The sequence below is a fragment of the Eurypyga helias genome, unplaced genomic scaffold (assembly GCF_000690775.1).
Source record: "Eurypyga helias isolate BGI_N326 unplaced genomic scaffold, ASM69077v1 scaffold15948, whole genome shotgun sequence".
NCBI lineage: Eukaryota > Metazoa > Chordata > Aves > Eurypygiformes > Eurypygidae > Eurypyga > Eurypyga helias.
Window position 1 is genome coordinate 34,715 of NW_010266468.1, and position 27,987 is coordinate 62,701.

Sequence of the window (27,987 nt, forward strand, 5' to 3'; positions counted from 1 at the left end):
TTAGTTTTCACGTTTCCAAGGCTCTTCTTCCACAACACGGAAGTCTGCAGATTTGTCACTGGTTGCCAGTGTTACCTGCAAGTAATTATCATCAACAACCGACTTAAAAGCCAAGGCACTTTGTCAAGAAAACTCATGAGTTTTGTATGGAAGATCATGATATTTACAGGAATTACATACACCATGTCTTATTACATACGTAAAATGTATTTATTCAGAATTCACAACTCTCCCAAATAGTGAGATTCCTGTTCATTTATTATACTGACTAGAAAACATTAGCAGTAAAAAAACAGTTCCATATTTTCTTAGCCTTTGATGTATCTTTTTATTTTTATAAAGGTTTCAGATTCTACTCCTTTCTATCTCCTAAAGATTTCTCTGGATTACTTCAAAAACAGATTCCTTTTTTTAAATGTAGAAAGTAATTTTTTTTTCAGTGGAATCCTTAGCAAAGCAGGATAGCTGATGCAAGGACATGAAAAAGATGCAAGGCCAGAGTAATCATAGACGTGTATGTATACAAACTCACCTACAATTACACCACCCTTAAAGAAATGGAGGAAAAGATACACTGTGAAAGTGTTGTTCATCACACCACTATTTCTAACAATATAGTGAAAGATTTTGATGATAGTTAAGACCAAAATATTTATACTAATGTTATATTTATCTCACACAAAACATCACTCTTGCTTGTAAAAATATGCACTGAAATTTTCAGGTCTTAAGTACGGCAGAAGACCTATCAATTTCTGTCAACTAATCTACCAACGCAATAAACGCTGGCCAGTACATTGCATCCCAGAAATCACTATAAATAAACCCATGCTTCAAGGAAGATAGCACCAGCCAAATTACTTACAAAATCTAAAAAAGGTAAAATGCCAATTTAACTTTACAAAAGTTGATCTTAATCTTGATCTTGATCTTCACAATTGCGAGAGAACCCTTCATTTAATTCTAAATGGATGGCTTACTCTTTCCTAACTTACCTTGTACGTTAACATCCTCAGCTTCAAATGCAAACTTAAAGACAGAGCTGAAATTCCCCATGCTGGATAAACTGGATGCATGGAAGCATTGGGACATGGAAACATGACAAAATGCCCTGATTTTTTTAAACAAAGTCAAGCTTTTCCTTAGATAATCGAAAGGGGGAAACATGCAAATACAGCAATGAACAGCTTATTCAGAAATGAAAACCAGTCATGTGAAATACGATCATAAAAAAATACAAAATCATGCAATAACAACAGCTCTACCCCCATATAAAGTAAATTACTTATTAAAAATATACATTGATCATGCAAATTATAAACTGCTAGTGTTATACATGGACTTTATTACAGAAAATAAATAGAAAGGACATGCTAGTAGATTAGCTTTTCTAAATACTGACCAGAGTTGCAATGAGCTTTTCAACCCACCAGTGACAAGTTGAAGAGAGGTCTCTTCAGATTTAACAGCTGGCTCTTTTGAGGCCCCAAATCCTACACTTTGGTGCTCTTCCTACTGTAAGACCTGGGAGTTGTAGACCACTTCAACATTATCTAACTAGTTTATGCAAATATCAGCATATATTCACAGCTTATAAAGTAGACTGTAACATCACATCCTTTTGGCAGCTTGCAGACAGACACACGGACAAGTGACCTGCTCAAAGTCAGTCTTGTGCTGAATCCAGTAAGCCCTGGCTCTTTCCATGAGTTTAAAAGTGCAAAATGAGATCACAAGCAGAGCAAACCTAAAACAGTGAAAAAGGACAAACACTTCTAGCTCATAAATTACTGGTCCCACATTTGAATTAAAGGCTGTGCTTAGGATGACATACGGCCCACGCCATTAATCCATGTTTTGGCTGTAAGCTAATGGCTCAACTGAGGGAAATGCTAAGAGAAACTGAAGGAGAAATGAAGGTGCAGCAAGTATTGCATCAACGGGTTACTACCTTCTAGCTTGACTTGGATCTCTGTGAAAATCTGAGAGAGTGGAAGGGGATAAATTACCAGTGTTCAGTTTTATGAACCTGATTCAGACTGATGCATGGTAGCTAAATTTCTCTTAAACCCACTGAAATTAGCATAGTCTATTCCACCAAAAAACAGTGTTCCAAAAGATGTTCACCAAAAGGTGTGTGTGTGCACATGTGCTTACTTTTAATGAGATCTTTCTTTCAAGGAGTTTCTTTTTTCCTTCAAATTTTTATCTCTTCTATGTAGTTTCCTTTTTTGAGAAATATAAATTAATGACAATTTTTAATCTTGTATATGCATGTATTCTTTCAATTTCAAAATTTTTCATCTTTAATTTTTCTCAGGGGAAAAGAAGTGAGTCAGAAGAGGAAGGGCAGAGCCATATCAAAACAAAATGCATGTTTTCATTTTAGAAAATAATTTTCTTAAAAAATTGGAATATTGAGGGAAAAACTAAGGATAAGATGAAAGTTTTTTCTTCCTGAATTCCTGAATATTACTTTTTCCCCTGGAAATTCAGGTTTGGCCTGACATTATCTAGAAGTAAGCACTAGGAAAAAAAAAACCATTCTAATGAACATTTCCAGCCAGGCTGGAGACAGGTGAAAGTGATAGAATAGGACTAATATTTCCAGTATGTATGGTGATCTGCTAATGGACTTTGTGTAGGCAGTCACAGTTAGATACTGGCTCAGTTGTGCCAACTGGAAGATGCAAGAGAAAGTGCTTGGATAAGTGTTTAAGGTGGGCTCCCTGGCAAGTTCACGGTGTCAAGACAGTGTACAGGATCAGATCAGAGTATTAATAAATATTAAAAAAAAGACTATGAAAGTTCCAGCTTGTACACTCTCTTTCTCCTCCTTGTCAAAAAGTCCCTCTTGTTTTCAAACTGTCCTGTCCTAGTGGTGGATGCTTAGCAAACTTTTAATCACTAACCTCCCCAGCTGTTTTCTCATTCAGCTGTTGGAGTTTCTCAAGCTCACTTTGCTCTGATCAAGACGATATTATTACTATTAATAATCCACATTAGTTACAGCAAGGATTAGAGAGAGAATACGATGTTTGTGTCTTAATGACTGAGAAACGATGGATGATGGAAGCGAAGCGTAAGCATGCTGTATGAGTGCAGGAGCATTCTGATGCTAAAGTGCATTCAACATGTCCATCTCCGAACAGCATATCATGGAAGGCAGTCAGCAAATGACAACACCTATATCCAAATTGCAGCTATCCTTCATTTGGGTTGGCAATTAAGTTCTCTGTTGTCATAGAAAATTAAGTAAATGTCCACAGAAGGTGATGCCATATTCTCTGCATCTTGGCATATTCCATAATACGCTGCATCTTGCCTTTTGGTATGTAAACAACGTACATGATTTTTTTCTCCTCCAATGAAAATTTTTAAGAAGAGTGCAAAAAAAAAAGCCATCATTTGAACTGCTCAAACTCATTCAAAATGTCTGGGGTTCATGGACTTTGTTGTCACATTATTTGCAGAACGATTTGAAAAATACATGCAGGTTAAAAAATAAGATAAATAAAGCATGCAGTGCTATATACATGTCTCAATATCCATAAATGTGAAAGGTACCTTGCACTCATCTATTATGACTGAGTTGTGAGCTGCAAAAACACATTGGTTTGAGTTGTTTTCCCTATGATTTTTCATGTCGTCATAGATTGACTGAGTCTTGGTCATTTCAATGTCTTCGTGCCCTTTATGATGGGAATCAATGGTGTCAAGTTCTTCCTTGGAAAGGTGGTAGACAATGCCAGCACCAAAAGAATCCCCCACTACGTTGACTGATGTTCTCATCCGGTCCCTACAAAAGAAGGAAAAGGCAGAGGCTGAATGGCATGAGAGGAAGAAAGAGTAGGGCACGGCAGCCTTGATATGTTACAGATTTCAGAAAGTTTTAGGACAGAAAGATAGGGGGTTTGAAATGAAATTGAAACAGCTGGCTTTCCCAAGGGACTGGTTCAGACAGGGAGGATGTGCGAACACCTATGTCTCAGCTGCTCATACTCATGGATTTTGGCAAAGAATTTGCGACAGAGACACAAACTTCAGAGCTGTGCTTGACGGAGGTTTCCCCTGCGCCTGCTTCTGGAGCTGGAGGTTTCAATGTCAGGGTGCCAGGCTCACATCACTGCCCTTTGTTTAATCTGAATTTATCAGAGCACTGAACTTAAGGCAGCCAGAGAAAAAGATTTTGGATCTGATGAAGTGTTCTCATTTCTGGTGTGGATTAATAAATGGTGTCTCCCTTTATTCCCAGAGAGAAAACTACTGAGAAAAATGCCTGAAATATCTCCATGAGGCTTAGGCCACTAAAGCTCCTCTCCTAGCACCGTCTTTACAGATGGTCACCCGTTAGCATGTCAGCATGCCCACTCACACTGCTGTAATGCAAGAGCTTGGCATAGGAGCCAACTAAATACAGGCCATGGCCTACAGAACAATGAGTGTGTGACAGCATTTCGATAATAAGTGCCCCGCACCGTAGGAGGGGGCCTACAGGCTCACGTGCTTCGTTACAAAGAAATGTGTCTGTTGGCACTTTCTGGACAGGATGCCATTGGAGACACACGCCACCTTTCCCCTGCCTTGTTTTTAGAGCATGGCTCTATCTGTCAGCAGTGAACTCATGGTTACGGATTTTCCCTGATTTCAGAATTCTGCCCCAAACCTGCCCAAAATTCTGCAACAATGGGAGATGGTCTTACAGAGCACTGCAGGACTATGGGTCCCCCCTACCTTTCCTACTGCAAGTAGGCTTTATTACACATGTTGAAAATAATTTACAATCTAATTTGCCTCATACCTGAACTAAACATAAACGTCCTAAAACCCTTCAGACTGAGGGTTGCAATTTAAAGCAACTGAGTCTGGCTTTGTCAAATAGGTCAGAGAAGTGATTACACTGACTGACTCTCAGAGGTATATCCACGGAGACTCATTTACAGAGAATGGGAAGGTTGAACAATGTAGACATTTGCCAACTTGCTCTTTTCTTAAAAACAACCGCTCAATTAATTCCAGCTATGCTGGAAAAATGGAAACAAAATCAATATAGGAAAGATACACTCTAGTAATCTATTTGCTGCAACACAGGTACTCGTGCATTGCCTGTAACAGCTTCTGAGAGGAATATTGGGACTGAAAGTCGAAGTTGTCCCTCAAAACCAACTCAACATCTAGTAAGGATGGATTTTGGAATAACTGAAAAGTAATTCTTTAAATCCTGATAATTTCTACAAACTGACATAAATCAGAAAAACTGGAAGCTTAACAGCGTAGATGAAAGGAACAGAAATGAGAAGAACTGAATCAAGCTCCCTTGTCTGACTACTTGCCATAGTACCTATATAGCAAGCTAATATGCAAAACAGTTACTCTTGTTTTCAGAAAGCTTGAAAAGCAGGTGTATCAACCTTACTGTATTTTAGAACGGAAATTAAAATCTTAGATCTTAAGTCAAAGATCAGGTGACATGTCTAACCTGCCTTACCTCTTTGTCATTATAAAAAAGAGCTCCTGTTTTCTATGGTTTAATTTGATTTATATAAGACTCTGTTCATAACAACTGGATTTCAACTGGATCTGAATATTCTGAATTTAGATCTAAGCCAAGTAACAGTCAGAACTCAAGGAATCTTTTTCTGAGTTACCGAACCATGATTTAAGTACTGGATCAGCCATCCAAGCCCTTTTTCTTTAATTTCTCTCTCTTCACTGCAAAATGTCACTGTATTTGAGGCTGTGCTATGATATTTGCTAAGCTTGGCAGTCTCACATCTGGAAAGTAGCCAACTTCTGTCTAGAGCAAAAGAAGCTGTTTTTATTCCAGCTGTTGGCATATAATTACTGTCCTATTAAATGTCACTGCTGTGTTGTGCTTAGTTTTAAACTAAGAAACTATGACAGTTGTAAAATCTTAGGAAACTTCTATAGTGACAGAGCTCACACTGTGTATGGACAAATGGAAGGGGGAAAGGTTGAGTAACCTAATCTCTAGATACTGAAGAGGCTTTAGAAGAAATTGATACAGAAACCTTTTGGCTCCAATTTGAAGGAGAGTGGCCAAGTTTAAGGACAATCAAAAGTCATTTTGTGTTACACCATGACCAAACCGTGCAAAATCCTTTTGGCAAGACCACAGTTTCACATGATGATACTAATGTAAAATCAATTGACGTTCTGATATTTTCTTTCATCAGAAATATTGAAAAACTCATAGAGTAGGACATATTTTTAAAGCTTTCATTATCTGGAATTGAAATGTTATAAAAGAGCTATTCCAAATATTTCTACATGGCTGGCTGCATTTACACGCTGGTTCCAGAAAAGTGGCTGGAATTGCGTCTTAAATATTTTATTAATTTTCTCTTCTACATTCTGTTAGAAATCCTGCTGTAACGTTATTTGACGATCTAAAGAAATGGAAGAAGACAATGTTTGTAAGTAAAGAAAATATCTTTTAATGATCTTTTGTTTCAGATATTCTTTAGGTCTGGCTTGTGTGCCCAAAAGCTTGCTCAGAAGTTGGCTTGTGTGCCTTTTCTCAACATTAGGGAAGTCAGTCATTTTCCATATCTCATTGTGGCTACCATGACACAACCACTGGAAGGTGGAAAATAAAGCTATTAGCTGTTGACATATGTTAATTAACACAACACTTCCACCAACTACCTTTGTCTTAACTTTGCAGCACTAGTGGCATGATACAGAGCTATTCACCTCCATTTTTACCTCTTTTCCTTCTACCTTTCAATTCTGATTCACACTGCAATTGCACTGCAGATTGTTAGGTCAGTAGCATCCAAACCCAACTGTTTATGCCGAAGGGTTCTTTTGCGTGGCATTTGTTTTGGAGAGATTCTTTGAAATATTTCTTTCAGAAATACTATCCTTCCTATACTTACAGTCATCACTGCTACAGCTCCACAGTACAGACATTTTTATTTCCTCAGCAGTGCTGGTTGAGCCAGCGACAGCAGTGCTGCTGAAGCAGAGCCTCAAATGTAACACCTGCTGGTGGATCAGAAATGCTGGTAAACTTACAGCTCTGAGTGTGGGCACAGCTTCTCAGTCCACAGGAATATTTTTAAACGACATTTCCCTAAAAAACCAAACAAACCACAGGGTTCTTTTGCACATCCTCCTACCAGCTGCAGAAACCTACCTATTTGCCTTACTTCAAGAGCCAGCAAAAACATGTATTTAAAATGACTATGCACCTTCCTTTTGCTCTTCTCCTCCCAGCTGCCGATTCCTATACTGCTTTCCTGTTTTCAACCATAAATATATAAATACAATAAACCCACAGAATATCACATTTTTCCCTATGCCAGTTGCACTCTGACTGCTGAACTTTGCCTCATTTTACCATTCTGAGTCATGAGATCATGATATTCAGTTATATATAAAATACGTAAGTCATCTTTCCCCTCTGCTTGCCCAAGCTGTAAACTCCACTTTCATTTTTCCCTGAGGCAGAAATCAGAGCTGCACGCTATTCTTCACAACTCTTATTGACAACATAGGTATTAACAGATACAGCAGTAGATGCAAAATACATGTCAGAGGACTGACTAAGTCCTTGAATTCTTCTCAGAAAGCCAAAAGATAATGACAGAAATTTAATTTTCTATTTTATCTTCACATTCTCAACTCTGCTATTCCTTCCTGCATAATTTTAGTAGTGTTTCTGGGACTGAAAGCTACCACAAGTGGGCAGCTGAGGCTGCTAGTGTAGGAAGAAAAGCACAAATAGCACTGAGTGGTACTTAACATCTCCCCTTCTGGGCACCACGGCTGGCACGACAGAAACATCCTCCTTTACTACGTAAAAGAGTATTAGGGGAGAGATGGCTGCTCACCAGAATATACTGTACTGCAGTGCAAGGATATGGCTTGGCATATGCTCTGTCTGTATTTACAGCTTCTGTATTCAGATGTTGAAGAACAAAAACCTTGGAAAACTAGATGTGGGTTAGCTGTTTCTTGTCAGATGACCTGCAGTGGCACTGAAGGACTTCGACCTCAAGTCCTTTAAAAATGAAAGTTGATCTATCCAGTTTGAGTGATCTGTCTCTAAAATCAAACTAGGGAATGACTTTCTCTATTTTAGTTTGCTTTCTTATTTGTCTGGTCTAGAACAGTTTACTTCTTAAAAGTATTTCACTTTCTTATGTACAAAAAGAAATAGACTTTCCCCACTGCAAGCATAAAACGTTTGATACTACAAATGCCCAAATCACCCTGCAACTTGCTGACAACATACTGATGGAACCTGCATTTTCAGCACTCATCCTTAATTTTAGACCACAGCTGTAAGAAACAGAAATATGAAAGCAAAGGTCAGCAAACTGGTCTTGAGTTCTGTCTGTGATGGAGAGGCATCATTAGGAAGAAGAAAATATGACAGTGTGCGCCCAAGAGTCTTACAAGAGGATCCCTGGCTCATACAAAGTGAATTCGGTAGCTCTATAACAATGTGTACCAGCTGAGAAGCTGTTTTCACTATCTCCTACTTCATCAAACAGCCTATTGTCTCCTTTTCTCCATCTGTAGAAAAGAGTCTCATAGTTCTTTAAGATCAAGGTCGGAAAAGCACTACGGAAAAGCATTACTTCACAACTTTTTCTGCACTGAGCAGCGGAGCCAGCACAACTTACAAAAGCCAGTCAACAGCAACAAGCAAACTGATGTCCTGGGTAGGGAGACCCACTGCAGTAAGGATCAGAAGCATAGTGACGAGTCCCGCACTGGGAATACTGGCAGCTCCAACACTTGCAAGGGTGGCGGTCAAACTGCAAAAACAAAAATCAAATGGGGTAGCATGAAGAGGAACATACACTTTCACTGCAAACTCATGTGATCATTAGGAAGGTCTTATTTTTAATGAGTTCTTCCCAGAAAACTAGCAACTATACAATAAATCCTGGTAAGCTCAAGCCACAGTTTTCACGTTTGTATAAAAAAATATTTATTAGGGGAGGTCAGATGTATGGAGTTTGTTCTGAGAGTTATAAGAGTTGTTTGAAAGTTTTAAGTTCTGTAAGTTGGTTATGACATTCCAATCTTTGGCCTGGTGGTGTTTTCTGATCTCTACCAGCACAACCAGGGTGTTAAATCTTGTGTTTTGAACATCCAGACTTGCTGAAGTCTTGTGGCTACAGGTTGAATTTTCAGAGTGGCCCATTTCTGTTTATTTATGGTGCTTGAAGACTGAATTGTGAGGCAATGGCTGACAGAAAGTGGTTATTATCCAGTGCACAGAAGTCTTGATATTCAAAACTTCCACAGCATAAGCCAGTGGCATACCAAGCCTACATACAAGTCACCCTAGATGAAAAAGCAAAATTTATCTGACTGTTTCATAAATCCAAACCTGTCTTTGGTGTTGCCTCTCTTATTTTTTGATGAAGACCAGTAGAGTGAATGTCTGTGCTCCAAATGTTTGTAAAAATGCAACACAGACCATAAAAATACCAGTATCGTTGGGCAATCCTATAAAGAATGGAAAATAAATTCCATTTATTTCCTCTGCTATGGGGACAAGCTGAGAGAACCAGCCATGGGGAAGAAAACAGAGAAGGAAAGGAGAGAGAGAGGGAGGAAAAGGATAACAGAACAAGATAAAAGAAACAAGGACCAAGAAAAAAGAAAAGAAAAATTTCACTCTGTCTTTTTGAACACAGCGATAAGTAATATGGTTGTACTTCTGTGGGTGTACCCACAAAATCTGACAGTGCTTCCAGCACAGAAGTAAGGGAAAAAGATCTCTTGGGGGGAAATCCTTGGCCGTTAGCCACAGATATAATCTGTGAGCCTGATTTAGAGCTGGCAGATGGCTGGGTATGACCCAGACAATCCAGGTTGCAGTGTGTTTGTCAGGTGTCTGGGCTAGAGAGCAACCCGGACTACTAAACAACCAGATCAGTCCAGCAGGTATGCAGGCAGGATGCTCTGCTCTGCTGACAGGCTCTGCAGCTCCACGGGCACTTCCAGCCAGAACTGGTACGGGATTGCTTCCAAGCTCTGTGAGGAAATGCTCCTGCCAGCCTTCCCACAGCAGCACTTACAAGGCTGGAGCGGAATGAAGCCAGCACTGTTCAGGTTTAAGCAGAATCTGGCTTAGCTACCATTTCCAAGATCACCCTCACCCGAAGAAGATAGGAAATCAGAGGATCTACATAACCAATATGAAGTAAGTAGGGCTGGTGAAAGGCTAATTAAGTCTTCGTGAGTTTATATCTGGGTCATTTGAATATCCTCAGCAACACAAACTGGATTTGACAGACAAAACCTAATAACCTTTCAATCATTTGTATCGCAACCTCAAGAGATAGTTCTTATCATACTGTTGTAGCAAAAATTCTATACTGCATGAAGAGGAGAACCAATGGTTTTCTTACAGATAGCCAAAAGTTGCTGCCTGCTTAGTAAATGTGAGTCACAAAGCTGGCTACACCAGCCTTGAAATGATGAGATCAGGAAGAGGAGGCTCAGTCCCTCAGAGGAGGAGAAAAGGAGTAACTCGGGTTCATGCCTACCAAATCTCGTGGAAAATAGCTGATTCCTGACTTGAATTTGCCTGGTCTCAATTTATTTTAAAATAAAATGTGGAGCTAGTTTAGCTGGGCAAGAAACACAGAATTAGACATCCCTTTGCTGGAGTTTCTTCAGCGTTAAGAAGTTTTAATAAAAGAAAGGTGGGTGGATGAAAACTACAGGAAGAAGGCAAACTTGGCAGCTATCACTTGTGGTTTCTATTTTAACTATTCAAAATGTTAGGCCTGGTGTCTTCATCAAGTTTTCCATTGTAAATTTGCTTTAGCTGCAGCATTCATAACTCTGCCATTACTTTTTATTAGTCACCCTGCCTAATTGGTCTTAAAACTCCGTTACAGTAAACAGTCTTCAATCACTCATTTTTAACGTGTACTTTCCTTTGTCAATCCACATACTCAACTTAGTCTTAGATATGACCATTTTATATGAAAAGACTAAAGCTAATATTTGCTGGATTAGGGAGAAACAGTCTGGGAGTTTATCCATACCATGCTGCAGGCAATCTCACCCTCAGGCTGGGCTATTCTCAGTCCATTTTGTTTGCTGTTCACCAAAGTCACAAGCAAAGTACAGGCAAACATAAATACATGGATACATTTTCTAGGTAGGCATTTTTCTTCCAATGTATACAAACAGATTCTGAAAAGTCAGTGCCCCATATATCATTTTTAGTATCCCTCTAGACTAAAAAAGGCATTGCATTGGACAGAGAATGCTGTATTTCACACTGTATTGTCAACTGCAAATCGGTGTAAAACAGCACCAGCCCACCCTAAGGCTGCAAATGATAGAAACCACATGTCACCTATATACATGATGTTCCTTTGCATGTCGTTATTAGAAATCCATGGGGTTTACAGTGAATCCCAGAGCTACTGAGAAGACATCCAACCCAAAGCTTCATATTTTACAGTCTGCAGAAAAAAAGCTTGCAAGTATTTTGAACTGACCTCACAGTAACTATCTGGCCTCCATCCAGCTCAATTCCATTCATCTGTGCTATGAAGATGGCAGCCACAGCTTCATAAAGGGCAGTTCCATCCATGTTAATAGTTGCTCCAACAGGAAGAACGAACCTTGTTACACGCTTATCAATGCCTAGATTCTCTTCAAGACACCGGAATGTGACAGGTAATGTTCCAGCACTGGAGAAAGCAAAAAAGTAGAGAAAACATAATTACAGTATAATATATACACATAAGGGAGCAAAGTCAGAAATTCTGCTATCATCGTTTACATTTTCTGCTTTCACTTTCTGCTGTGATTCAAGATTTTTTAGCCAACTTTTAAATTACGCCTACATTTAGCTGGAGGTGGGACTGAGGCCAAGACATGAACATGACTTGACGTAGGGATGAGAGCTTGAGACAGTGCAGATTAATTTTTCAGACTCATTTATGAATTATTTCTTGCATTTTGTTCAAAAAGAAAAGTTCCAGATGATTTCTGATGAACAGACCTATGAGCATAGTTACAAATCCTAAATTTCTTTGATTGTGAATTTGCTCTGAATGGAGAAATAGGTGCTGCATTAAGGAATGAAAAAGCCAGGCAAAAAGATAACCCCCATGGAGTTCCCAGGCACTGGAGGACAGGAAAGGATATGAAACACAGCTGGAAGATAGAAAAAGATGTGAAAGATGGATGGAAGAGGGGCACAGCTCCTTGCAGAGATTCACAGTGCCTTGACTTTTTGTGAATAGTTCAGATTATTACATTCACTTGCTAAAGATAAAACACCTTCATCCAAAGCTACTGCTGAAAACACAACATATTCTTTTTCCCTCTAGATGCAAATACCTTCTACTTCTTCCCTTCCCTAGCAGGTCTGCCTGCTCAGGCAAAGGACTTGCTGCAACAAGCTTGAAATCCAACACAGGAACATGTTTTATTTCCTTACTTTTCTGTGTTATCTCTGAGGTCAGGTCCACCACTAAATAAAGTTGGTTGTTTCCTGAGAAACTGTTCTGAAAAGAAAGCTGACCTGGGGAAATTCCTTTTAATTGGTGTTTCACGTAGAAGCAGGTGGAGCACAGCTCTTGTGGTTTATTTGCTTTTTTTCAGCTGAGTTGGCAGAATTTCTCGAAGGTCTTCACTACTGTATCCTACTAATTCTAGTGTCATTGCCCCTACAAAAATACTAATTTGCTCATAGAAGAAAAAAGGACCAGACTTGCCAGATTTTCTCAGATAAATACTTGCAGCATATTGTTGCTAGTACCTTGCAACTTCACGGTCATTCTCATTCATTCATTCATCCACGACCACAGAGATGCTATTGGGTACAAAAAATGGAACCTTCCCATTTTACAGATAAATAAACCATGGGAAATGGAGATTAAGGAATGATTGAGATATCTAACGATAAAAATGCAGCATCATAATAAACGTCCTAGGTTATCTGGAACAAGTACATGTGGCTGACCTATCTTGCATGGGATCTATGGAAAACCCAAATCCTTCTGAATTGGCAGATGCCTGATCCTAAATAGTTCCTCTTGTCCCACATCTATGGAAACCTGAATTAGAAGATAGATGCTTCTAGATCCCTGCGCCGTGCTCAAGTGACCAGACCATTCTTTGTTCACAGAGGTGATTTTTTTAACAGATGTCAATGAGCCAGATGCAGTGTCCATTATTTGTGTTCTAGCACCATTACAGATATATTTGTAATTATGATTTATTCTACTGTGTTTTTAATCAAATATAATTAAATGCTTAATATTTTGTGGGTTTAGCCAAATCAGAGAGAATTCACACTTTCTAACAACAACATAGTATATTCTCTAGTAAGTTACTCTTAGCAGCTATATTTACAGCAGATAGCAGAAAATATCTAGTTAGTCATTAACCAATAACTACTAGTCCATTTTCAAGCCAATTCCAGGATCCCTTTGCCTCCTACAGCAAAGATATTCCTATATCTTATTGAAAGAAAAATAGAATAGAAAATGTAGTTCACTGACACACACCGAAACGCAGTCAGATAAGGTTTTTTTTCTTCAAATGCAAGTCCCACCTTACCTTTACTCTTACAAACCAGCTCATCAGCACAAGGTGCATACCAGCCATGGCCTACCATTGTTGCAATGAACCCCAGCGGGCTCAGCAAGCAGGGACTATGCAAACAACTTCCCCCTTCAGTTCTGCCACCATGAGCAACGACAGCTGGACAGGCCATGGAGACACGGTTTCTTTAATTAGAAGAGCACAATACGTAGATACCTACCATGGTTCCTCAGTCTAGCCAAAGAACTTTAAAAGGACCATGAATAAGGAACATTTGCAACTCCCAGAGGCACCACATTAGACCGTATGATGGTGACTGTTGTCATGTGGTCACTTGTCTGTCGTGCTACAAACTGGTCCGCTTCTGTCTAGCCAGTAATTCAGACCTGGAGAGCAGTCAGGTGGTAAAGCTAGTATCCAAGTAAATGCATATGCTGGAATCACTTAGAATCCCCTACATTTTCCCACTTCGGTGCTCTGGCAGAAAAACACCACACGCAAAAAAAGCCCACAAATGTTGTGTATGGACACTGAAATTTGTATTGAAAATCTAACTGGAAACTTGAATGCTTCAATGAACAAAAGCCTTAGGGAAATCGTGATTTTGGGAAACTGTTGGCCAGACTGTATCTCCTATAATCCCACATTGTTTATCACAGAGCCAAAGAATCGTTGAGGTTGGCAGGCACCTCCGGAGGTCAGCTATTCCAACCACGCTGCTGAAGGTAGGGGCAGGTAGGGGCAGGCTGCCCAGGACCATGCCCAGACAGGTTTTGTGTTATCTCCAGGGATGGAGACTGGTCCACTCCTCTGGGCAACCTGTGCCAGCATTCAACCATTGTCCCAATAAATCACAGTAAAAAGATTTCTCCTGTGTTCAGATAGAATTTCTTCTCTTTCAGTTCATGCCCACTGCCTCATCCTGTCATTGGGCAGCACTGAGAATAGTCTTGCTTCACCTTCTCTACACTGTCCCGTCAGGTATTTATGGACGAGTAAGGTCCCCCAAGAGCCTCTTGTTCATCAGGGGAGTTGTTCTTCAGCAAAGTGGTTTGTGTTGACCCAGAGAAGCAGATGTATTACAGTTCTTTCAAGGAATTCCTGAAATCAAGGCTGCCTAGTTTTCTTATGGTCAGTTTTGAAGTAGGCTTTTTTGTTTTCACCTTTTAAATTAAAATGGAATATTAAATCTTTCTTTCTTGAAGAAAAACACTTTAAAATTTGGTATTTAACAGAAAAATATTTCAACACAAGATCTACTGACTGCTCCAATGCAAAGCATCGATTTATTACTGAGAGCTGAGCTGCCTACATCCTTGTTGAGTCTTTGCTGTGCGCTAGCTACGAGTTTAAAATGCTCAGCTCTTCAATGAAGTCCCCTTACTCTGCCAAAATGTATGAGAGAACAAAATGAGAGCTTTTCCATGTCTTTCTCAAAACCTAGCACTGTTTACTTTTTCCCCCAATGCAATGAGAGTGGTCTTAACATGCTTTCAAAATAAATAGAGTAAGCACTGTTTCCCAGTTGAGGAATCAAGTACAGATGAAACACAATTTGCGTAAGTCATTTGGCCAGAAAAGAAAACAAAAAGTGGGTCTCCCAACTCTCTGCAGTTGGCTATACAACCTCTCTAAAAAATCCCAAAGGTTTGGGATTATATTTATGTATTTCAACATTAAAATGAGGTTTTATTCAGTGGTCTAAAATGATTTTTGCAGTGGTCAGAACAGCAGATGTATTATCTCTTACCAGCAGCTAATAACCTGCTAAAAAATAAAGCAAGCTCTTATTTCTCAAGTGTACCTGGAAGCAGTGCCTAGTGCTGTGATCCATGCCTGGAAAATCCCAGCAAGGAATGAAAACGGGCTTTTCCTTGTTATCACAAAGTAGAGCAGAGGCAGGAAGATCCCTCCATGGATGAGAAGGCCCACAATCACGGTAACCATGTACATGCCAAGTTGTCTAGCAACCACTTCTAAGTCCTTGATTGCAATGATTTTTCCACAGATGAGGCAAGCAATGCCCAGAGGGGAATACCTGGGGAAAGAGAACAAGCATAGACAGAACTAGTCTTTGCAGAGTAGTCATAAAAGTTGTGCTCAATGGAGTATAGACTGGAGAAAGAATAGGGGGCTCTCAGGCTCAACACTGAGATGCAGACTGGGAATTGATGGAAGTTCAATGGATAGCTTTCACATTTTTTAAAAAAATAATGGCCATTTCCAGCGAATTCTCCATCTACTCAATTTTTTTCCATCCCATTGAACAGAATATGCATTTCCTGAATAATTTTTGATCCTGGAATAACATTGTACAAGAAAACAATCACGTTACACAGGTTTGGATCTTTATGAAGCATGGTGTAGTATTTGTTCTTAATACATAACTTTTACAACCCATTGCTTATCTAGTTTCAGGGAGTTGCATTATTTGCTTCAGTTAAACTAAGTGTTGAATTGCTTTTACCTTGAAGGCTATAAATGTTTTCATTATGTTCTGTCAAGAATTTGGACAAATGTTTTTTAGTTCATGGATTCTTCATTAATTATGTGCTTTTCTTATTTTTGGGGGTTTTGTCACCTCAGTTATGTGATTCCCCAATGGCATAAATGAACTTTTACATAGAATGATAAGAGTAGCACAGTTTCATAATTAAAAAAAAATGAAATCTGAATGGATATTGTTTTTAAAATGCAATAACCAGCTACAGTGAAAATGCCTAAAAGTGCATGGATACAAGACAATATTTATACCTGCACTGGTAAAGGTTAGTATATTGTATAATTTTAAGTGACATTCACTTTCTCCATCTGTTCTATAAAACTTAAGCTTGGAGAAAGTAATGTGTGCAACGTGTGGAGAAACCATAACCAAAATGCCTCTCTGAAAATAAAATGGTAATGTGTATTTTCAAGTGTGATTAGCGATTTGGATGCTTTCAGAATAAAAAGTGCATGATGTTTTCTGTAAGAAACATCTCATGGTCTCTCAAGCAATGTACCCAAACCCAAGAATTACATGGTGTCAGAGCCAGCCATCTAATTTGTTTCATGTTTGTGTAGCAATGCCATGCTCCTTAAGAGTCTGGAGTTGCCACAGGAGTTACAGTTCCCTGTGCAGAGAAATCATAAACCAAACAAAATGTAACTCTACATACAAAAGTGCATTTCTTTATAAACACTCATTAAAAAAATGTGCTTCTGGACACAACAATTCTTTAAAAATTCTAAACAGACATAAACAAAAAGAATTCCCAACATGAGTCCTCTTTCTCATGAAAAGAGAAATAAAAAGCACAGGAGTAAAGAAATAAACATTTACAGTGAATTTCTTCAAACTTGAATGATATCTGCCATCCCAACACTGACACTAATGAAAGTTTTTACTGTAGGCAAAGTCTTGGGTGTACTAAGTGGTGCTAAGTGAAGTAAGAGTAAATTCTAGCTCTTGGAGTGTTATGAGCACACAGTTACCATCGTGCTACGGAGTCAAGAACAGAAGGTTACGATAACTACCGAAAGCGGTAGAGCTCTGTGAATAAAAACAACTGTGTTTTTACACAGCAAGACCATATACAGAAAAGCAGAAGCAAATCAGGAACGCCAAGTCACTGCTTCAAGTTTTTTCCTTTGTTCTACACATTTCCACACCGCTGTTGCTGTGTGACTCTTGCATAACTCTCCCTTTGAAACAACGATGATGCTGAAGACTCGGGCTTCAGGCACCCTGCCCCCTTTTCTATAAACTGTACATCTAGAGCCTCGGGTAAGAGGCATGCTGCAGTCTTGTAACTCAGAAAATCATTTCCAAGGACACCAGGGGATTATGGGAAGAAACGAGCCATATACGTGTGCTATATTGGAGCGGATATTTCTTCTTTCAAAGACCCAGGAGATACGAAACACAGTAGTACAATGCCAAATGTAGCAATGCATTTTTATGTTCTAAAAATACGGTTTGATGTGACATGGTCGCGCGTGGCGCTGCATGCAGATAGCTATGGGGAAGCCCTCAGAAGAAACATCTCAAAAAAAAAAAAAAAAAAGAGAGAAACCCTTTCTAGAAATGTAAACAAGGGCTCAGTATTAATTTGATAAAGTCACTCCCTTGAAGGCAAGCCAGGTCCCATTGTTACAAATGTGTATGCTTCAAAAACAGGACAGACACCTTCCAGTGGCCCCATTGTGGCAAGGTTGTAAGACACCGATTCTGCAGAACTTGTGGGTGGAGGGACTACAGATCACTGAAAACCACTGGAATTTTTTTCTGGTGGTACTTTTACTACTGAAGACAGTGTATAAAGTGTGTCTCCAGGCTTCTTTATAATTACAACTCCTAGCTAATACCCTGGGATTATGCTAACCTCCCAGGAAGATCTGGATGTTCTTACATGGGGCATTCTTGCTTGCTTAGGTGTCCTTCTGTGTAATGAACTTCCATAATCAATGTGGCATTTGAAGGCCTTTGTTGATACCTGCATGTCTTGGATTTCAGCAAGCAAAGAATAGAATACCTTCAGAAATATTTCAAATTAGGTCCTAAATAATCCCCACTGAGCAGAAAATGATGCTGTGGTTCTAACATAGCTGTCAAGGCTTTAAAAATGGACTATTGATTGACATTGTTTACTAACAAACTGTGGTCAATATTTGCTATATTAGGGTATTATGAGGGTTTTTTAAATCTTTTTTTGTTCTAGAAGTTAGAACTTAAAACTTACCACATGATCATAGTTACTAACTTCATTACAATCTCATTCAGGATGTTGAAGAAATCCACCATCATCTTGGCCTGTTCTCCCATTTTCCCCATAGCAATGCCAAAAGCAATAAAGAATCCTATCAAACCTATTGGGAAAAAAATTGCAAGACAAAAAAAAGCAAGTAAACCAATTTTTTTTTTTAGGAAGTTTTTGCACCTAGTCAATGTCTTGATACTACCTGCTAATCTGATTTTCAGAAATATAGTGCATTACTATTACTCTTTGGACTTTTTAATATAGACTCACTGATCTCAACTTTCATGATCATATTCAGAACATATTTTATTCTTCAATTTTTACTAAATGCCAATTTCACAGCCCAACTATGTTTTTTTTCTTTTTTGCTGACTTGATCTGATCATCAAAAAAATACCTATACCATAACCTTCTCCATCTCATGCAACTGTTAGACACCTCACAGCCCCTCGCAAATGGGAGCGGCAACACAGTGCGATATCATGACTCTCTGTTGCTAAAACAGACACTAGAGACCAAGGTTGTTTTTCTCAAGCTTTAGAAAAGCTCCCTGACAGATTCAACCCACAGACTAGTCAGTCCTGGAGTACAAGGAAGGCAAAAGCAGCCTCTGAATACACTTTCACAGGCCAGAAGTATTCTGGTTAATTGAAGAGGGTGAGGGCGGGAGAAGGTTGGTACTGCACTTGAAACTGAACCACGGAATTCCCAGTAAACAGATTAACCTCACTGAAAGTGGCTTACAGTGGATACATAATCTTTGAATTCAATATGAGTAACATTTGGCTCCTAAATTTCAATGCTAGAGGTGTGAAAGTCTGGATTATTGGACTATCAGTGTGAAAAACCAAGTGAGTGCATCTGTCATGTGTTACTTTGGAGCTGTGTCTCCAACGCTAACCTTTACCATCCAGCAATTTTCAGTGTCCCCAGTGGGATTATTAACTGATACCAATAGATGGTTTGAATCTTCAGCCATGCTTTGAGGACAGACTTTCAGCCACTACATGAGTTCAGTATTTCACAAATATGTGAACTCAGCTGGGAAATTCCTGAGGAAAAACCCACCAGGAGACAAAAGCATTAAAGAGAAGGGAATTTCAGCTACCAGTACACTGGGAAAAGACAGGCTGTCCCATATTCTCACACTGGGCATGGCAATCAAACCTTTCTTTTTGGGAGGGGGGGTTTGTTGGTTTTGTGTTTGGTTGGCTTTTTTTTTAATCCAATCTCTTGGATATGAAGTAATTCTTTAGCACCAAGCTATCTTTGTTGAGTCACTTGAAAAGGGAAGTGAAGTGTATGCTTGTGTGCTGCAGAGCACAGAGAAATGATGAAAAGCTTTTCAGTCACAGACCAAGTAACTTCCTGGAATTCAGACTCTGCATCAGAAAATGTTAGTAGGTGGTTGCGTTCATTAATTCCAAATGAGCTGCGACATTAGTCATAAGAGTCACGTTGGTTCATATCTGCAGGAATTTGCCTGACTTGTAGTTTATGCAAGCTGAATGGCAATTCCTCAACATTTTCACTTCTTCATTCAAAACCAAACCATACCGCATCAAATCACACCAAACCAAAAGACTGAGTTTTGGATAGTCATTGGTCAAAATACTACAGCAAATTCCCCACCTGAACTCTGCATTTCCTTTGCGTAGGAACTGTGTTCAGCCTTCTAGCTCTTCTCTTACCCATGACAGAGTGTGCACAAAATAAGCCCAGCACTAAATGTAATGCATCTCTCACATCAGAAATACTGTTTCATTTTACTGAATAAGCAGAGCTCCACAAAATGAAAAAGCAGGTGAGGGTACCAGTATGAGCAATGAGCTGCTGCCTCACACAGGGTGCAAAATGCCAATTTGCAGCTCCTCTGCTCACAGATGTTGAATGGAAGGAGGAGTTGTGGAGGCAGGCAGAATACAGTGGCTCATGGCTATTGCAGAGCAGGCTGCTTCACAGAGAAATCATCTCCGATCAGCTTAGTGATGCTACATCTGAGCAAAGCAGCCACTGCCAACCCACCCACCAATACCTGGAGAAGCTCTGCAGGCACAGTAGCCACTGTGCCAGCAGGAGCAGCTGATCTGCTGCAAGGAGTTTGTAAGGGGCCATTTGCCCCTAAAAAGTGAGGGCCTAGTGGTGAGGAAAAGCAATGGATTAGGTAGTGCCACATACTGTCCCACTTTGAGGAAGATAACCGTGAACAGAGGTGTCATCCTCAGCCCTAGGGACATGTTCCCACAGAGCATGTGTATCTTCAAGTGTAGGCAAGTCGTACTCAATGAGGCTACGAACTGAGGGTTAATTTGTGACCAACTTCACTCACACTCAGAAAGTAAGAAGGTGAAGGAGAAGCACTGCTCTCTAGGCTAACAAAATGGTGAGTGCAGACACAGAACAGAAAATAGAAGTGGTGTGGTGGCTCTTCATCTCCCTCTGCCTGTGCCTTAGCCTGAGCAGGTGCTTCAAGAAGGGGTGGAAGACAGGCAAAGCCTGCGTACCACCCCCCCTTGCCAGCTTGCCCAGACAAGATGGCATGATGGCAGTTGTTCATAACTTGCAGCTGGTAAAGGTCAGCAGCCTAGATGAAAGGAGGAGGGAGTTGTGACTCAGAGATGTGTCAAACCTCCCTGGGATTTTTCTTGGGTGGTGTGGTTCACACCCCACCTCTCACTTCAGGCTCTGCCGCAAGCCAAATTCTAGCTCAGCCTGCCTGAGACACCTACTGGAAACAATCGCGCTCATATTCATCAGAGTAGGTAAAGCACTGGCTCTTGAAGCTCTCCCCATACTGTTTTGCCAATATACATGAGTATTAGTCTAGGCAGGCTACTTCCAGGATAAAAGGATATTTTGGGTACCTCCTACATGCTTCCCCACTATACTCCAGTTAATATCTGCAGAGCTGCCAATCCAGAATAATTCACTTGGTTGTTTCTGTTGTACAGACGTATTTTTTAGTGAGAACTAATATTAGATTTTCATCTGAGAAACCAATAGGTAGCCACCTTTGATGATTACTTGGGGAGACTAAACTTGCACTGAAGGGCACATCAGACATCACTGGCTACCCAGTCACAGCCAAAAGCTGTGTTATACACATGATGTACATATTTGACAGGCAACAAGTTTTCCTACCCAGGACATTCATGCCATCCTTAAATTCAAGTCCCTTCTTAATGACGAGCTGGGCTTCTGGTGGTGCTTCATGCACTGTCTCATTCATCATAGCAAAAGCAGAGTCAGTCACGTTAGGTGGTTCTTCAATGGGTGGTGGCACCAGCACTTTCTTGGTGACAGTTTGGATCTGAAGGCAATAAAAAGGGAGGATGAGAATGGAAACAGACTGAATGTAATCCATATGGGAGATCAGGAAATAATAATAAAGACTCTTCACTTGAAATTCCAGTGTACTATATTTTTTAAGGATTAGACATGCATTCCACAACCTCTTACCCCTTCTGCCAAAAATAAATTTGTTTTTCATTAGTTCCAAGTGTCACAAAGTCCTGGGAGTTTTCCTTATGACTCTAGCGTGAAAAGTACAGCAAATACTTGTTCCTTACCACTACGACCTAACATTTTACAAACAGTTAGCCCCCTTGTCCAGATGGTTCACAAATGATGCTTCACAGATTGCATGGTTACATGTTGATACCACTCATTTAGCACCAAAAGGCAGGCACCCCTAAGATCAGTCGCAGCAGCAACTCTGCAGTAAGGCTTGTTATTCAGGATGGTCTGCCCAGCTCAAGTCATCACAGTTTGATGGTTACTTGCATCAAAAACTTAGGACATTGTCAACACTTCACTTGGCGACTGAGAGAGCTCTAAATGGAATACACACAATCCCCTGAGCCATCTAATTAAAATATTGCGAGTGGCAGATAACAGAAAAGTTATCAAAGCTGCTAGATACCTATTAAATTAAATCTGAACGTCTCAAAAAATAAGACATCAGCATCTGAATGGATCTGGACCCCTCTTGGCACATGAAAGGCAGGGTCAAGGGAAAGCTGAGAAGGAATGGTAGGGAGAGAAATGGCTAGGAAAAAGGGAGGAGAGAGTAGAAAAAGAGAGATCTGTGACTTGCTGCTTTTAGAAGGGGCATTTTCCTCCCACTTCACACCTTGAGCCTTTCCTGCCTCTTCTTGGCTCTGGGACAGGCAAAATGGTTAGGAAGCTATGACCAGTTTGCCATGATTTCCCATCTGCTCCCTACTTCCCTTGTTCCTAGAAACATGTTTGAGCAAGGCATCAGAAATGGTGCATTAGCCTTTCAAAGAACCATTTGCATCTCTTTCCTTTTGAGATGGACATTGTATACTATGGATGATGCCAGATTAGAGCCATATACCTCAAAACTGTAAGGTTTTATAATACCTTACATCTCTCCTTTCTAAACCTGCTGTCTAAATCTAGAGGGGGATGTAGACATAAAACCTACATAGGTTTGTATGAGATACCCTTCAGTTGTCCTGAAACAACTCAACATTCCTGCATGTTTACATTTTTTTCAGTTGAATTTTACCTGAGGGATGTTGTCAACGCAATATTTTTTGTGAGATATCCAGAATGTAAGAACAGTCACAGAGATAAAACTTAAAACATTAATTTTTACACACTCACGAATTACACTACAGTCACTTAAGTCATAGGTCCTCAGCCCTTCTTAGCACAAGGCCACAGTCACTAAAAATGCTAAGCCTAACATCAAGTTTAGATTCTGTCAACAACGTCTGAGGACAGAAAACCACCTAAATGTCATAGTAATACTAATAGATGATAGTCCCATTCTCATTCATGGCACATAAGATTTTAGGTCTCTGCTGGAATAGCACTTTTCATTACAAATTAAGACTTTCTTGTGGACCATACAAAAATTCAAGAGAAATTGAAGTCACATGATAGTTCAGAGTTCAGTTTGCAAATGAAGTGTCTCAAAATTATAAGTGAATCCTTTCATTGTTTTCTGACTGTTTGCAAGAGAAGATGTGTAAAACTCCCCAACAGACCACTGCTGCACAGTACCATTGCTGTGCACCCTTCAAAAACATTCTTTACAGGACTTCTGCAAATAATTTCTTCCTCCTAAGGCAACCTGGAAACACTGAATGCTCATGGCATGAGTCTGTATAAATGTAGAAGAGAAAAAATATGTTGACACCATTAAAAGAAGTTAACATTCTTCCTAAATATAGAGTGAGACATGTAAAGTCTAGCTCCTTATTAAGGAGTTAGGGGCTAATCGAAGGCACAAATTCCATCTGGAAAGGAGCCTGACTTGCTTTGCAAATGAAAGGCGGCTTTGTGGCCAAGGCCTTCACTGGCAATTAGTTTGGAATCCAATAAAATTAAACTTTGGAAAGCCAAAAAGCACAGTAGCTTTTTTGACTAAGTTTAAAAAACAGGCAATGGAATTGATAATCCATAACTAGTAAAGGGACCTGAATATTACACACACTGAAAAGCACTATTAACGTTCCAAGAAAACTATCTGACATGGGTAGCTTAATTCTTTTTCCCACTTCTTCCCATTTGTTCAGATATTTGACCGTTTTCAAAGCACCAGAAATTTACTTCTCCACTCTTTCACCATTCAAACAAGGGAAAGGAAGAAAACAACATAAGCACCCTGTTCTCCCCTCACTCAATTTTGCAAAAGTGCATTTCACATTACATGCGATATCTAGCCACCCACAGTTTGACCACATGACTGATATTCCCATGATGATTTGGAAATATTGTGCAGTGAGTTCTCTCTTTAAACCCCCAAGGACTGTGTGTTTTTATGTGAAAGTCCATGGAAGAAGTGAAGCAATCCAGGCTCTTCTGGCAGACTAGGTTGCCCTCCGTTCTTCCACCCTCACATGGCCTCTTCTCCCTTCCCCCTCTTCTTTTTACTTTATTCTTTGGCCATAACCACAGCTCCAGCTATCATGCCATTTCACACAGGAACACTTAAGAACAGGTTTGGCAACAAACCCTGTTCCATTAAAAAAAAAAAAAAGGAAAAAAAGTCTGCATTATTGCCAAAAAATTTAATTGTAGGAAAAAGCAGCTTACATACAAGAAATATGCTTAAGCAGAAATTAGGAAGCATGCATTTTCCATTTAGTTTACCCCTCGAAGTGAAGCTGTTTTGATTACGCATCGGTGAAAGGCTTTTAGACAAAATTTACAGAGCAAGCAACACACCGTGCAAGAATTCTCCTTTCCAGCACGATTCAAACCTGGCCTGATGGAGCCACCTGTGGGTGGGTCACTCATTGACCGTATTATCCCCACCTAGTCTGGACACTAATACAGCAATAGAAGTTATGAGAGACTGGGGTTTGGGGTACATTTCCACTGGCAACCAGCTGGAACGAAGATCATCCATATGTTACAAACAGGGCACTGCAGAACCATCAGCTCTGTATCTAACAACCAAGACCAAATTCAATCTGGGTTGAAGATCCCATAATTCATCAACTGCTGAGCCCCAAGGCAGCATTCATGACTGTGTATATTGTATAAAAAATAAGGAAAAAAAATCAGTTTACTTAATATCAAACTAAAAATCATCCTCTTTATAAAATATAAAATTTAAATAATAACTACAACATAAACCAAAGCAACTATAATTAATACAAATGAAGTTTCTTATTTTATTTGCTCAGGACTTAAGACTTCTATTTCTCTTCGTGTCATCATTTCTGTCCTTCACCTTAACAACTGGCATTAACTTCACAGATATTCCTGGTAAGTAAAAGATGTAAAAATATTACCAGAGAGTAGAATTTACCTGCTGAAAGCATGCTTGGACTAGATTTTCAGGGAACAGGTTTCGGATCAGATCCAAGAAAGCATCCAGACTAGATACTTCATCATTCTTCTTCCCTTGACCAAGCTGTTTCTTGAGTTTAGGATTCCCCGGATGGATGGCTAAAACCAAAATCACGCCCAGCACAGCCGCAATGATAGTGGTGGACATGTAGTAGACCATGGCTCTTGTACCCAATCGGCCACTTGCTTTAGCATCTAAACCAGACAGTCCTGCAGGTGTTTTATGTTAGTAAACAAACATATATATTGAGACTCAATATCCAGTTCAATAACCATCAAATAAAATCCTTTATAATTTGCAAGGTTTAGTGACTGCCTACAGATGCCTATTCTGTCCTTGTGAAATTCCCACCACTAGAGAGATTGCTGAAGCTTCTCCCTCCAATTCTTATGTGAACTGCTGCTACTAATTTGAAGAGGACTATCTAAGATTCCATCTAATGGCAGAGGAGGCATTGAATAATAGAGAAGATATCATACCACCTTTTGCCCTCGATTGCTGCAAAGTGCTCATGCTCTGTCTGACACCACAGCTTTAACAAAGCTAGGGTCGCTAGTGTCATGCCATCTTATTTGCAAGGCCCATTCCAGGAATTCGGTCAAATAGCATAGTAATAAATTATTGATGTTCAGGAAGGTAGTATGTGTGCATGTGTTTGAAAACAAATTCACTGGACCATCTATGCATTAAAGCCAATGAAGTAAATCAGAAGCTAACTTCGAAATACACCCTGTGACTGCAAAATCCCTGACAGGATCACACTGTTATTCTTCCTACATCACAAAAAGCAAACCAGGTGATACCTGTAGCAAGCATCTTAAAGTATTTATGGCTAATAGATCTTACCTGTGATTAAACTGGAGATAATTAAAGGGAGGATCAACATTTTTAGCATCCTCATAAGTATATCTCCTGGGAAGGCTATTAGCATGATGATGTCAGGGTCAATAGGTGTTGCTAGACGAAGAAGACCCCCACATAGCGCACCCAGGATAACACCTGGAAGAAGAATAAAAGACACCAGGTAGGTAACATAAATATACTTGAATGTGCATTGATTACCAAGAACAGCCTAGAAGAAAAATGGTTACACGAAGCCACTGATTTTTGGTACAGAAACAGATTTTTGGAAGGCTTAGCCGTCTGATTAATATGAGGCTCTAACATGCTTACCATGTATCTCATGATTAAAGAGAAGCAGTCCCGATGTGGAATCTTGTGTCAGCTGAGCTTACACCTAATGTCCTACTCTGCTTCTGCAAATACAAATTTGCTGTAAACCACAGTGTTATTGAGGTTTACTAATACTGTGAAGGCCTTGCAATACAATGAGGGATAGTCAAATATAATTCATATCATTGTTCTACAGCTGGCAAAATTGAAGCATCAAGAGGTGAAGTGATTTATATAAGGCCAAACAGAACTGACAAAAGAGCCAGCTCTTCAGTATGATATCTAGCTGTCAACATAAGAATGGTACCACTTGAAAACAAGGTCAGCATGAGGAGCTGTTTTACAGCCTAAGAAAAACCCTGCAGGAAAGCTAGAAAAATATTGTGAGGAAAATATACTCAAGTTTCGTTTGGGAGGTTTTGAAATGGTGTGCATGATCTGCAATACTGCACATATCATTGAAGAAAACTTGATTCTTAGCTCTCATTTGTTACTCCTTCCCTTTGATGGTTTGCATCCTTCCCTTCTCTGTGCTAACCTTCCCAAATCACAGACAATTCCCTTATCACTTATTTAGATTTCTACAGTGATAACACATAAACCCTTCTCTCAGGATTGAGGCTGTTAAAGGACACTTTAGGGGTAAAAAAGGCCGTGCTTACTTTCATAACATGGTCTTCGTGAATTAATATTTTATGTTTACATCCAGGATGCCTTTGTTTTCCTGATCCCAAGTCTCAAGTGTAATAAAACTTGATAGAAAAGCCAGAGTTGTGATTTGCAGCAACTATGAAATATCTCTGAAGTATCAGTTTGATACAATGGAAAATACATGCGTATTTAAAACTTCTTCTGTGGCTGCATGATGCACCTTCTAAAGATGATTCAAAGCAAATACTGTCTAAACGCTCCAGCAGTATGGGTTTTGAAGGCTGAAAAATATGGGTGTGAAATCTGCAGCTCAAGACCAGCTGCAGCTGGTCTTTAAAACAATAACAAAATAGAGTATGTCTATGAATTTGCTGCTGTTAGGCTTTCAGTGAAAAAGAAACAGGCAAAGAGCCAGTGAAACACAATAAAATGTCAAACTGTTCCATATTTGGAAGCTGCTAAAGCCAGAGATGAGATCATGGAGTGCTGGCTTACAGCTACAGAGAGGGGGACAAAACTTAAAAAGCATTCAGATCATGAACTGAGAGATAAAAGACGAAGGGAAGGAAATTTTGAAGGGCGTTTGTCTTTTTTCAAATAACTGAGAGAAAAATTGTGTCGTGCACTTAATTCTACTGAATGACACCGATCTGATTGGCCCTGGGACTCAGATCACACCTCATTCAAAACCAGATACAGAATGTATATCAGTGGTGCGGATTGGCCCCGTGTTGCGCCAGTAATACCCTGGATCCCTGAACTGAGGTGGCAGTGCCTCCAGGCACCCTATTTACCCTCAGGCTGTTCAACTGGAACAGCTGACGGCTGCAGACAGTCTGTGGTACTACATGGACACCGATACACACAGAATGTCCAGACCAGCAGAGGCAGCTTACCGAACACAGTAAGAGTCAGGAGCAGATTCCTGTGGAGCGACTGGCAGAACTGCACACATATGTTCCTGGATCTGTGCTCCACTGGACTTAAATGACTTTCATGCATCCGCACTTCCACTTGCTTAGGCAT

General features: G+C 39.8%; 1 protein-coding gene across 1 annotated transcript; it reads right to left on the bottom strand.

The window, feature by feature from the left end:
* Positions 1-27,987, bottom strand: SLC1A2 (solute carrier family 1 (glial high affinity glutamate transporter), member 2). The gene is made up of 10 exons (XM_010157105.1): positions 27,858-27,987; positions 25,984-26,136; positions 25,096-25,346; positions 21,447-21,615; positions 18,288-18,414; positions 15,371-15,604; positions 11,508-11,702; positions 8,658-8,792; positions 3,568-3,799; positions 1-75 (listed from the first exon to the last, which is right to left on the bottom strand). The coding sequence occupies exons 1-10, from the start codon at positions 27,985-27,987 to the stop codon at positions 1-3; spliced, it is 1,701 nt and encodes a 566-aa protein (XP_010155407.1).